Source organism: Aulonocara sp. 'chitande type north' Nkhata Bay, linkage group LG6 (assembly GCF_057382095.1).
Source record: "Aulonocara sp. 'chitande type north' Nkhata Bay isolate Kocher_YH1m ecotype deep benthic linkage group LG6, A_spYH_male_GT1.1, whole genome shotgun sequence".
In the NCBI taxonomy this organism is placed as follows: Eukaryota; Metazoa; Chordata; class Actinopteri; order Cichliformes; family Cichlidae; genus Aulonocara; species Aulonocara sp. 'chitande type north' Nkhata Bay.
This window is the reverse complement of record NC_141349.1, coordinates 40910853-40922509: the sequence shown is the minus strand read 5'-3', so window position 1 is coordinate 40922509 and position 11657 is coordinate 40910853. Positions and strand designations below refer to the sequence as shown.

The 11657-nt window shown below is 42.7% G+C and overlaps 1 protein-coding gene across 4 annotated transcripts in view; it reads right to left on the bottom strand.

The window, feature by feature from the left end:
* Positions 1–2051: 2051 nt before the first annotated feature.
* rptor (regulatory associated protein of MTOR, complex 1) overlaps positions 2052–11657 on the bottom strand; it is a 209372-nt gene continuing 199766 nt past the window's right edge. For all 4 annotated transcript variants that reach the window (XM_086296973.1, XM_086296970.1, XM_086296971.1 and 1 more), the window contains 6 exons: positions 7972–8078; positions 6808–6935; positions 5499–5585; positions 5301–5417; positions 5057–5186; positions 2052–4438 (listed from right to left, as the gene is read on the bottom strand). In XM_086296973.1, coding sequence (XP_086153099.1) covers positions 4370–4438; positions 5057–5186; positions 5301–5417; positions 5499–5585; positions 6808–6935; positions 7972–8078 — 638 coding nt within the window. In that variant the 3' untranslated portion in view covers positions 2052–4369. The remainder of the gene's footprint in view (positions 4439–5056; positions 5187–5300; positions 5418–5498; positions 5586–6807; positions 6936–7971; positions 8079–11657) is intronic.

The window sequence follows — 11657 nt, the reverse complement described above, 5'->3', positions numbered from 1 at the left end:
TTTCATGGTGCTTTTCTATCATCTAACTAAAGAAATGCCAACTTCTATGAGTATGTGCCTTTAAGAAAACCTGTTTTATATTGTTGGAACATTTTTCAGTTTGGAGCTGAACCTGCAGCTGGAAATATTCAGTCTTTTTAAACTATAAACAAGCACGTCACTAGAAATGACATTAAAACAGAATGAAACTTTACAGGCACGCTTTAATCATTTTATTAAAGACACAGCTGTTATTGTTACCATCACCACAAAACATGGTATTTTTAGACTTATATCTATCTGCACAATTAAATTATGCAGTAATGGGTCTAAATTCATTTACAAATAATTAATGAAACTTTGAATAAACAGACTACGAAACAAGAGAAAGAAGGGCGGGGTGTAAATGATTATTAAAAATTCATCCTTATTTAATGTTATCCTGAATTATTTATTTGAAAATTCATTTTTTCTAAATAGAGTATGAAATTGGATTTTTATTAATTAAAACATTATGTAATTTATGCCCAAGTTGACTGATCTTTTCATAGTTCCCTTTTTAATTTGAAAGTTTTATTCATGGGCTTATAATGCTCTTAACTGCTCTGTATAATAAAATTATTTGGGATTTACTGCATTTATTTTTAAATACATCAAATTAATTAATGTTTGCTTTAATTGTAGAATTCATCTTTATAAAAACGTACACTTTGTGGTCCTAACAGATCATGCCACACGAATGACCAAACCCAGTAAAGTAGGACAGAACGATTAATTCCATCCAGTGTTTTTCCAGCAGCTGTAGCATTTGGGTGATTTTGAACTCTCTGATTCAGCTGCTGAATTTGCTAAAAGCAGCTAACAGGATGTTGTGGGTAACGAGAGGTTAGCTGAGAGCCAAAAGTCCATCAGGGACTTTTCTTAAAGGATCTTGAGTGCCCATGGAGCTTTTTGAAATTTCAAAGGTTCCTCCCATCACCCCCAACCAGTCACAGCAGATGGCTCCTCCCTGATCCAGAGGTTTCTTCCTGTTAAAAGGGAGTTTTTCGTTGCCACTGTCTTGCTCATAGGCGGTCACCTGATTGTTGGCGTTGTCTCTGCATTTTTGTTACAATTTTTTTTTTAACAATAAAAAGCATATTGAGCCAACTGTTGTTGTGATTTGGCGCTATTTAAATACAATTGTATAGAAATGAGAAAAAAAATTGATGGCATCTCATCAGACCAACAGTTCACAGATGACTAAACATCCATCTCGGTGTGACGGATGTGATGAGCATGACGTTTGGCCCATAGTGACAAAATAAAATGAACACCATGTTGTGTTCAATAAGACTTTAAATGAGACTGAACTTCAGTTAAATGTTTAATGAGGTCAAAAATAACATGTGCCAAGTGTCCCATTTTCTCACTTATATAATTAGATAGAATTTGTATATATTATATAGGTCTATACAATTTACTATACAATTAAGTCCTCTTTCTGAAACCAGAGGTGTCGCCTCCTGCTGGCCAGTAGAATGTATGCAAGCTGTTAGTTTGTGGTGCAACTTTATAGAAATGCAATTCAACCGGTTTATGGTTTTTTAGAAGTCAAATTTACACAAACTTTGAAACAAGCTCAGGTGTTAAACATATGGTGATGCACTAAGTTGAGACAAAAGTTGTTTAAATGAATGAAATCTCAGAAACTCCAAGAAAACTAACAAAGCCCACATTAACATGAAACCTTGCCCTCCCCTAATCCGGTTTTATTTTGGTTTCAGTTTGAACCACTAGGAGATCTCGTCAGCTTTGAGTAGTACATATATCGTTTTCTTACATATTTGTTTGAAACAGCTGAACCGATGCAGCTTCAGGATATGAGACAATGCGTGTGTGGTGCATTGAGGCTTCCACGTGGTGCCGGGACTTAACAACAAACCTAAAACAAAATATAACTCTAATAAACTAAGCAGTGGAGTTTTAAGATCTCTCTTTAATTTAGAAAAGCAAAGCAGATGTTCTTTTTTTTCATAAAGTTTTCTTTGACTTTACAAAATTAATATAAATTCACACGAAACTAGAAATTAAAATAAGACAACAGACGCTTGTTTGTGAACAATTATTTATAATTTAGAAATTCATCCATAAAGGATATTCTCCTGTTTGTAGTGTGTTTCAGTAGAAACAGCTCAGCAACATCTGGAGGCTTCTTTGAATACACATTGAAGAAACAGACAAAACCCGGTGTTGTATTTGGTTTATTTCACTGATTTCATCTCCTGCTTTATGAACCACAGTCAGCAAAGCAGTCTGAAGTCACAGACACAAACCTGATTGTTTCACTTTTCCTTTCCTACTAAAGACTTTTTGTCCAGCTCTAAAATCTTAAAACTCAAAGCAGGATACTCAGAGATGAATGTGAGTGTGAGCTGAGGGCTTGGACCAGCTCAGTGAGCGTGTGAGGGTGGAGACTGACGTGGTGACCGGACTGCATGTTGTGTGGTATGTTTGGTGTTTCCAGTTCACTTTCAGTCTACAAATCCACTCCGTCTGTGGGGGAAAAGTAGAGCTCGGGAGGCGCGATGCAGATGGGAGGTATGGCAGGAAAAGAGAGGGGGGAGCAGCCTTTGAATGCTAAAGCTCCCCCACCCACCCCCCAAGGCCAAGGCGAACAAAGAAGAATTAAAAACATAGAAAAATACAAGAAAAGAACGAAAAAAAAAAGATTAAAAAGGCAAAGCTGCCTCAGAGGAGAGGCACGACGATGGTGATAATGCACAAAAAAAAAAAAAAAAAAAAAAAAGCTTTAGGAAAGAGCACCACATTGACGTCAGTTTTCATGATCTCTTGCTTGTGACTGACCTCACCTGCCTATCATGCTGCAGGGGGAGGAGGGGGCTAACGGGGGCTCGTGAAATACCTGAGCGAAATCTAGGGGGCTGACTAAAACCTGATGCAGCGAGCAACAACAGGTGAGTCGGCGCTCTCTAAGCATGCGGCGCACTTTCGCTCCGTTACACATAATCAATCCAAAGAAGTCTGCAATAAAAGCAAAATAAGAGCTGAAATGAAACCCTGCAGCGGGGGTTCATCAAAAAAAAAAAAAAAAAGGATCTGAATGAAGACAAAGCTGCGCCTGATTGGTTTAAATTAACAAGAAGCTTTACTTCTATTTGTATTTTCCAGAAGCCATAAAAATGAAAGCAGCTTTTTGAGGGCTTGTTTGACCCTCAGGTAAATCATAAAAACCGCCATCTTTACTGTGACAGCAGGTAAAGATGGCACAGCCATACGATGAAGTCTAAAGGAAACTCGCTGTCGTGAATGGAAATGTGTGCGTTTGTATTGCTGTACTGTGGCAGCCGAACACCCCCTCCAAATGGAAGTGTGTTTTTCTGTGGGAAACAGGAAGAGCTTGAGGCTGGATCGATCACGAGCAGTCTTATTGCTTTGCAGAGGCAGGTAGGTAGCTGCCGCGGTCTCCAGGTAGGACCAGGTACTTGGCTAGCTCTCCTCTCACTGTGCTAGATACAAGGGCATGCGTCATCCTAGTAACAAAGCAGGTTTAGCTAAAACAAACAAAACAAAAAGCACACCCCTCCGAGCCACAGCGAAGGGGACTGCATGGAAATGATGATTTTGTTTGGCACGCTGGGGCGAAGGAAGCGAGGAGGAGAACTGCAGAATGGGAGCAGGTGTCTTTTTGGGCAAGTCCAAGGCTATGAGAGCCCGCTGTGGGCAGGGCACATCTGTGCTATAATTCCTTCTAACACTCACAAAAACAAACTCGTCACGTCTGCCGGCTTGACGTTTTCAGGGAACAGTAATCACAATCCACCTTTCCGGGGTCCGTCCTTCCAAGCGTCTTGGCGGCAGGTGCTGCGAAGTCACGAAACTCCGCATCCTCGGCCAGTTTACGCACACGCACCGGGGTTCGGTGGCGTGGCGAGTTCATGTTTCCTGCACCGGTTAATGTGTTTGAACAGTGTGTGCGTGCTGTCCTCTCTCGCCACATCTGGATTGGGTCAGAGTTTGTTCAGGTAGTGATGCTCGCTGTGTGGCGAGGAGAGGCCCCCGGTGATCGACAGGTACCATTTTCTTTTCTTTTTTAAAATAGAACCTCTCTTCTTCTGTAGATGCTATTTAAATATACACACTCAGCACAGCCAAGTCTACAATCATTAGCTTCATAATAAGAATATGAATAAACAATGATAATATAATATATATAGAGAGTCGTCTGTAGCATGAGTTTTCGTCAGCAGCCATCACTAGAACATTCAGGGTGGTAATTGCATATGTACACGAAAAACAAAAAAGAACGTCATTTACATCCCGGTGCTTGAGGCTCAGGGTCACAATTCATGTGTGATGATGGGGAGGAGAGGTGATGGATGCTGGTGTGTTATCTGAGCCTCTTCTCTGCCGAGTAGATGGACATGTAGTAGTCGTTGCTGCCTACCGCCAAGTGAGGCTGCAGGGAGACGGAGAGAAAAGACAGGGGAGGTTACTTGGTAACTTCTTTTAACCAGAAGTTGGTAACCAACCTAGAGAGTCAGTGTTGTCCAGTTTCGGACATTAGCATTCATTCGCCGTCATGTTTCTGACTAACTGCGAGCCCAATATTCACCTCCCACCGCTCCAGAGAAGAATACCTGACTCTGTGTACACCAGCTAACTTTGCCCGAGTGCTCTTTGATGTGGAGGTTTGTCACTAAAGGAGGTAACAACTGTGACTGGAGGCAAATTTAATGAGCTCCGAGTAAGAAAACCAAAGAAATGAGCTAAACAAATGAAATTTCTCTTTGGGTTCAATGTGACAAGGAACATCTTTCACAATTTGCATAATTGTTTGATATAAAATTGATGAGTGCAGTTTTAAAGTGAAGACTGAATTGCAGATTAAATGCTGTGGCTAAGTACCTCTAAAGGAAAGCTCACTCGAACATTTCCACTTTGGGATGCATTGTTTTTTAAATTTCACTAAATTAGAGATATTCAGTTTTTTAATAACATTTATGTGTCAGGTATAGGTGTTAGCTTAACACAACAACAAAGACGATACAGATACACAGTTGAGCTCTAGTTTTACCCAGTGAGGATGGAAGGCTAAACAGCTGATGGCACCAATCCTTTGTCCCATGAAACCGTCATAGTACTTAATGTTGCTGATCACGTCGCCGTTTGCATTGTAGACCGCTATGAACTGGTTCATCGATCCACTGGAAGGTCGACAGTGAAACACAGAAGAGTCACACACGTGCATTTAGGTATTTACTTGAGGAAAAAGCATCTGATTCTCTGGGTTTGACCCAACGTCAAGCAAACCAACTCACCAGGCGAACAGGTTGGCCTGTGGGTGGATGTCTAGAGCCGTTAAGCCTTTCACCGTCTGTAGCACATTGATGGACTCCGGCATCCGTGGCTCAAAGAACCGCACATCTCCGTTAACACTGACGGGATAACCAGAGTCAGCACAGGCAAGAAAACATTCAAGTTAGTGTCTGTGAGTCTGAGCAGGTGAAAGAGGATACCTGACGCTGATGATGTGCCCGTCTGTCTCCTTCTGTAGATGAGCTTTTACCACCCAGGCTCCGTGCTCCCTGTAGGTCATCACACGACTGCGGAGACACAACAAGCGTCAGTTAACTACGCTACAAGTGACATCAAGTCAAAACAAACCATTTAAAAAATATGTCTTTTGGTACATTAAGTGGTATTTTCACCACCAACAGGAGAGCCTCTAGTGTCTGATCATCCATGGGTGCAGTGAGGCCGAAAATATCTGCTACTCACTGTGTTTTGATTGACTGACTCACTGCTTTGGGCTAACTGGGTGTGAAAAAGCCCTGAAGAATTAAATGATTGCAGCAGAAGCGAGAATAAAAACACGTGTCTATCACACGAAGGAGCTTTTCTTGAAGCCTCATCCAGCAACACTTTAAACGCCGTTACAGTCGTTAAATTTCTTTCTTTCCTTAATTAAAAGCAAATCAAGTAATGTGACTAAACGATCTGGCTGTACAGTAAAGCTGGGTGCACATTCAGTAGAAAGGCTCTGATCTGACCGCTGATTTAACTGGGTGGTGACTTTCTTCTTGGGTAACCAGTGTGGTATTACAAAAAAACAAAACAAAACTGAAGATAAATCCTGCTGCTCTACATGTAACGAGGATGACACACCACTGGGTGGCAGAGTGGCATCAAGGTGGGGAGAAAAAACAGTCTTTCTGATTTTATTTTGTATGACCATCTTCTTGGGGCTGAGCGGCGCTCGAATTACCGGATAAGTAAAGAAACACTTTACAGTCGGAGCACAGATGTGCCAGAACGAGCGCCTGATCTGTCTAAGGCCGAATTTTAAGGACTCTTTTCTCCAAGCACTGAAAAAAGAAGCTTCTCTATACAAAATTTTCCTAAGACCGAGTCCAACCATCAGCTCTGGGCTGATCAACATGGGGAGGCAACAGTTGCTGAAAGATGTAACTCCCAGCCTGAAGGGGAACTATTAAATTAGCTTCATTTAAAGATTTATGGGCCACTTCATGTTTTAACTGCCTTGTTTTCCCCCTCAGGGGCTGAAATTAAAATAATGTTTAACCAAGCTGGGGGCACGGGGTCCATTAAAGGATGAGGCAACCCCAAAGGGAGATTTATGGCACACTACATACAATAAATATAGATTAGAGAAGTGAATAATGCACGAGTCTGGAGTAGGAGAAACTGCCATGTATGTTCTTCAGTGAAATTAAATAACGTTGAGACAGTAAAATAAAACCGTACTGAGAAATCATAAATTTGAAAGTGATTTAATGGGATTAGAAAGTGATGATGGGAGGCTACCATTCATTGGGGCCCATCCTCCGATCGAAGACCCGCACAGACCCGTCACCCAGACCGGCAACGATCAGCGAACGCTGGGAGTCGCAGGAGAGGCTGGTCACACAGCTGTCCGCTCCTGTTGGGATGTCCTGGCGCACGAACACACGCACACAAGAACACACACAAATCCTCTTGTTAAGGTCTGTAAAGGTAACGCTCATTTCACATTAAACCTCCTTTAAAATCATCAATCATGTGCTCTGTTGGCTCATTTGAAGCTGGGCGCAGCATCAATATGCAGCCATAGGCGAGACTGGGGCCATTTGTACTTGTATTAAGTCCATCCATCATGACAATGATTAGCACACCGAGGTCCATTAGATGTGTAAAAACAAGGAGAAAAGAAAGAAACCACACTAATGGTACCGGCTCTGCCTCACACTTCCATTACTTTGCCCAAACAAACAGCAGCAGCAGCAGCAGCAGAGAGCTCCGTGAACACATTAAGTTTTAATGTGAAACGCCTCAAAAACAGGGTTGTTTTCATGTTTTAGCACCAAGAAAGTAATCCGAGTTGTTCCTGATGAATATTACAGCTTAAATCTAAAATTCCACCAAAATGCTTCCACACAGCGGCCTCGTTTGGGAAAAGTTGAAAGCTAGACTCAAAATCCTGCTAAAGGATCATTTTGTATTGTCAACGAATCGTGAAAGGACCAAAGTGTGATTTTTGGATACACAGAAGATCTGATGTAAAGTGTTGACGTTTAGATCACAACAACTGCGCTCTGTAGAGGTCGCCACAGCGAATCATCTGCTTCCATCTCACCCTGTCCCTCTGCATGTCCTCCTTCACTACATCCCTGAACCTCCTCTGCTGTCTCCCTCTTTTCCTTTGATGTTTAGATTTATGACAAATGGCAATAAAAGTCTCGTTAAGATTGAAATTCTACTTAGAAACATGAAACCTGCAAGTCTCATATTTTCTGAAACTACTTTCCAGAGACATGAAGGAATAAACTAAATCAGATGAAGGTCACGACAATGATTTAGGAACTAGAAGGAGGGCAGAGAGTCACACTTGACTGACACAGACCAACAGATGCTCCATTTGCCCTCAGCTCTTTTACCTGATTTTATAAAACTAATGAAGAGAAACACAAAGCAGTGAGGTGTGCCGAGTACCTGGACCTTCATTTCTCTGTCAGTGTCCCAGATCCTGACGACTCGGACGTCTCCAGACGTCATGAGGAACCCCGTCTCCTGCTCCCAGTCCACGACCATACCTGCTCCTACAAACACAGGACGACACAGCGACACTTACAACAAGCACAAATGGGACTGTGCGCTCGATACGAAGCACACACCAGGATTATTTATTGTTTTCAAAACAACAGAAGGTGGCTTTTAATCACAATTACACGAACAGCATAAGAATAATTTGCACACAATCTGCGAGCTGCAGTTTGAATTTGATGTTTTTTTTTAATTTCATTTAAAAAGGGACCTTTACAAACACCTATAAACACAGCTGCTAAACACACAGAACATGTGCTGATCCCAGTAATACACAGCCCACGCAATCTGTCGGAGGTTTCAGGAGGCTCACGCTGACACATGTACCAAGTCAAATGAAAGATTAGTGCGGCAGGCTCCTGCACCAGTGCGTCACTAATAAATACAACAGAAAGGAACAATCAAAGAATGAGCAAAAACCCTGCTGTCTGCAGAGTGTAAAGGTGCAGAAGAAATGTTTTTGCAGTAAAACTCGGACCATTAAAACCAAGTCATTCCCGAGTGTACAAAGGCGCACTTCATGCAGACTGAAGCATTGTTTAGCATTTTGCATCCTCCCTGTCAGGACGACCACTGGGAGATGCAAACACTGACCCTGGAACTGCGCCTGTCAGCAGATTCCGGCTTTGATGAGTCAAATGGCACTCGAGCGAAAAAGTGAGGAAGGAAGAAGCTGAAGACAGCAGGACTCTTCGTGTGCTGGCAGTCACAGCAGGAATCAAGTGAACAGTGCAGCACAAGCTGTGCTGCACTGTTCACTGGTCAACTGGTCAATTATGGTCTCTAGTTTTGACACTATTAATTTGAACAGTTCAACAAGCTGAACAGCAAATAAATGCCTCCTCCTTTTCTTTACTGCTGTTAGTCAGTTTAAATCCTTTGACCCAAGTTTGAATGGGAGTGTGAGGATGAATGGGGCGACGGACTGGTGACATGACCAGAGTGTACCCACTGTTTTGCTCTATGACAGCTGGGATAAGCTCCAGCGACTGAACTGAATCAGCGATTAAGAAAACAGATGTACGGGACATAACGCGAATTTGTGCTAACACTCTAAAATTGTTTTTAGGAAAAACAGGAGGGCTCTCATGGAGGAAAATGATTTTCTGAAACTTTCCAGCAGGCTTAGTAAATATGAACCCCCATAAAATACGTTCACCAGCCATTTTACACCAGTTAAACTGCTCATTAACATAAATCTCTAACCAGCCAATCACAAGGTAGCAGCTCAGCGCACTTAGACACGTAGGCATGGTGAAGATTATCTACTAAAATTCAAATGAACCATTAGAGCGGAAAAGAAAGGTGATTTAAATGATTTTGAATGTCATTGAATGGTTGCTGGTGCCAGCTGGGCTGAGTATTTCAGAAACTGCTGATGTGCTGGGATTTTCCATTAAAACCATCTCCAGGGTTCACAGAATGGCCAGAAAGAGGGAAGACACCCAGTGAGTGCTCGTTCTCTGGGTGAAAACACCTTGTTGATTCCAGACAGCTTGAAGCTGACAGGAAGTCTACAGTAACCATGTGCTGACCACGTCCATCGCTTTATGACTGTTAATAGCTTCCACAGTCACCAATAGAGGCAGCATGGTGGCACAGTGGTTAGCACTGTTGCCTCACAGCATTAAGGTCCACCATCAGGGCGGGTTCTTCCTGTGTGGAGTTTGCATGTTCTCCCCATCTTTGCGTGGGTTCTCTCCAGGTACTCAAGCTTCCTCCCACAGTCCAAAGACATGCAGTTAGTGGGGATAGGTTAACTGGAAACTCTAAATTGCCCAGAGGTGTGAATGTGAGAGCAAATGGTCGTCTGCGTCTATGTGTTAGCCCTGCGACAGACTGGCGACCTGTCCAGGGTGGACCCTGCCTCTCGCCCTAAGACAGCTGGGATAGGCTCCAGCCCCCCCGCGACCCTGGATTAGCAGCAGAGAGTGGATGGCCTGTATTTATATAGCGCTTTACTAGTCCCTAAGGACCCCAAAGCGCTTTACATATCCAGTCATCCACCCATTCACACACACATTCACACACTGGTGATGGCAAGCTACATTGTAGCCACAGCCACCCTGGGGCGCACTGACAGAGGCGAGGCTGCCGGACACTGGCACCACCGGGCGGATGGATGGAGTCACCAATAGAGCAACTTCATGATGTGGTGTAACAGGAGAGCAGGATGTGCGGCTGACGACTCTGGAGCAAGTGCATGATGCTGTCGTGTTAACACGAGCCAAAGTCTCTAAAGAAAAGGCAAAAGAGGGTCCAACGTGGTAGAGTGAGACATACCTAATAAAGTGGCTGATGAGTGTAGTTACAAGCCAACTTTGTGTGTATAGTCAGGGTTCAGCACCCCTCCAGGTCTAAGCTGACCCCCTGCTGGTCCTATGCACCAGATATCTTTATTTGGCTAACGATCCCTCGGCTGCTCCCATTCGCTGCTCTTCACACTGCAGTCTGGCCTGCCTTTGAGTAAAGCAGCAACACTAATATTTGCCGCTGGCAAGCAAAATGAATCCAGAACAACCACTAAAATATCTGCGTTCATAAAACAACAAACAAACAAAAGCCAATACTTTCAAAGGTGCTCATTTAGCCATAATTCAAATGTAACAGCAAAGCCACTTAAATGCTACAAACTGTTTACTGTCAAGAATAAAACAGATAAATAATTAAGCAAATGCCTACTGAGACAAGTGCAGAATATTCATAATTTACTGAAATGATCCACTGAAGGCAGGAGTGTAATTTCAGCTTTATCGCTGCACACAGTAATTCTGCCTCTCTCTCTTTCTGTCGCAGGAAACCCGGACCAGTAATAACCTTTTTTTTTTGTGTTGGAGAAAATGAGCAGGAGCTCGATCGGCTGACCGTACAGTGAAAACAGAGAAGTTGCAGCTTCTGGCTTTAAACTATGAGTTAACATGCTTGATAGTGGCGGCACAGTTTTAAAGGGCAAAGCTAGCGGCATGCTTTAATAGCAAATGGTAGACAGATGAAAGTCACATGATTCTGAGAGCATTAACCTGAACAGACCTCTGACATCAATCGTCTGGACGACAGACTGGAAGCAAATCTTTTCTATCAAACGGCTCAGGATTAACACACGTAACAGGTTTTATGCATATTACATGTGCAAGACCTTCAAACTCTGTGCGAACTACTAAATTTATGTCTGGTCAGCTAACCTGCAGTGACCAGCATTTTAATGGAGCTTTAACCACACGTGCTGCTCGTCTGCATTTTTCGGAGGCTTTTCTGCCTTCAGTGAAAGCCAAAATGACAGGAAATGATGGGCGAGACAGACCGGAAATGAGGGGTTACAAAGGTCACGGGGCAAATTAAAGCAAGGAAGGTTATTCTATTAAACCACAATGAGGGTGCACACAAACTACTTGATTCTCTGTACATATACAGTACGTGTCACTGCACCTTGTCTGTGTTGTGTTAAAAGCTAAAGCCTGTGTGTTTTCCATTTTAATTGACGTAATTTTCAAAGTACATAATGCATCTTTTTTTCATTTTAGTAAACAGAATAAATCCTCTTAGCTCACTTTGATAACCTTGGCGCAGATGGAGAA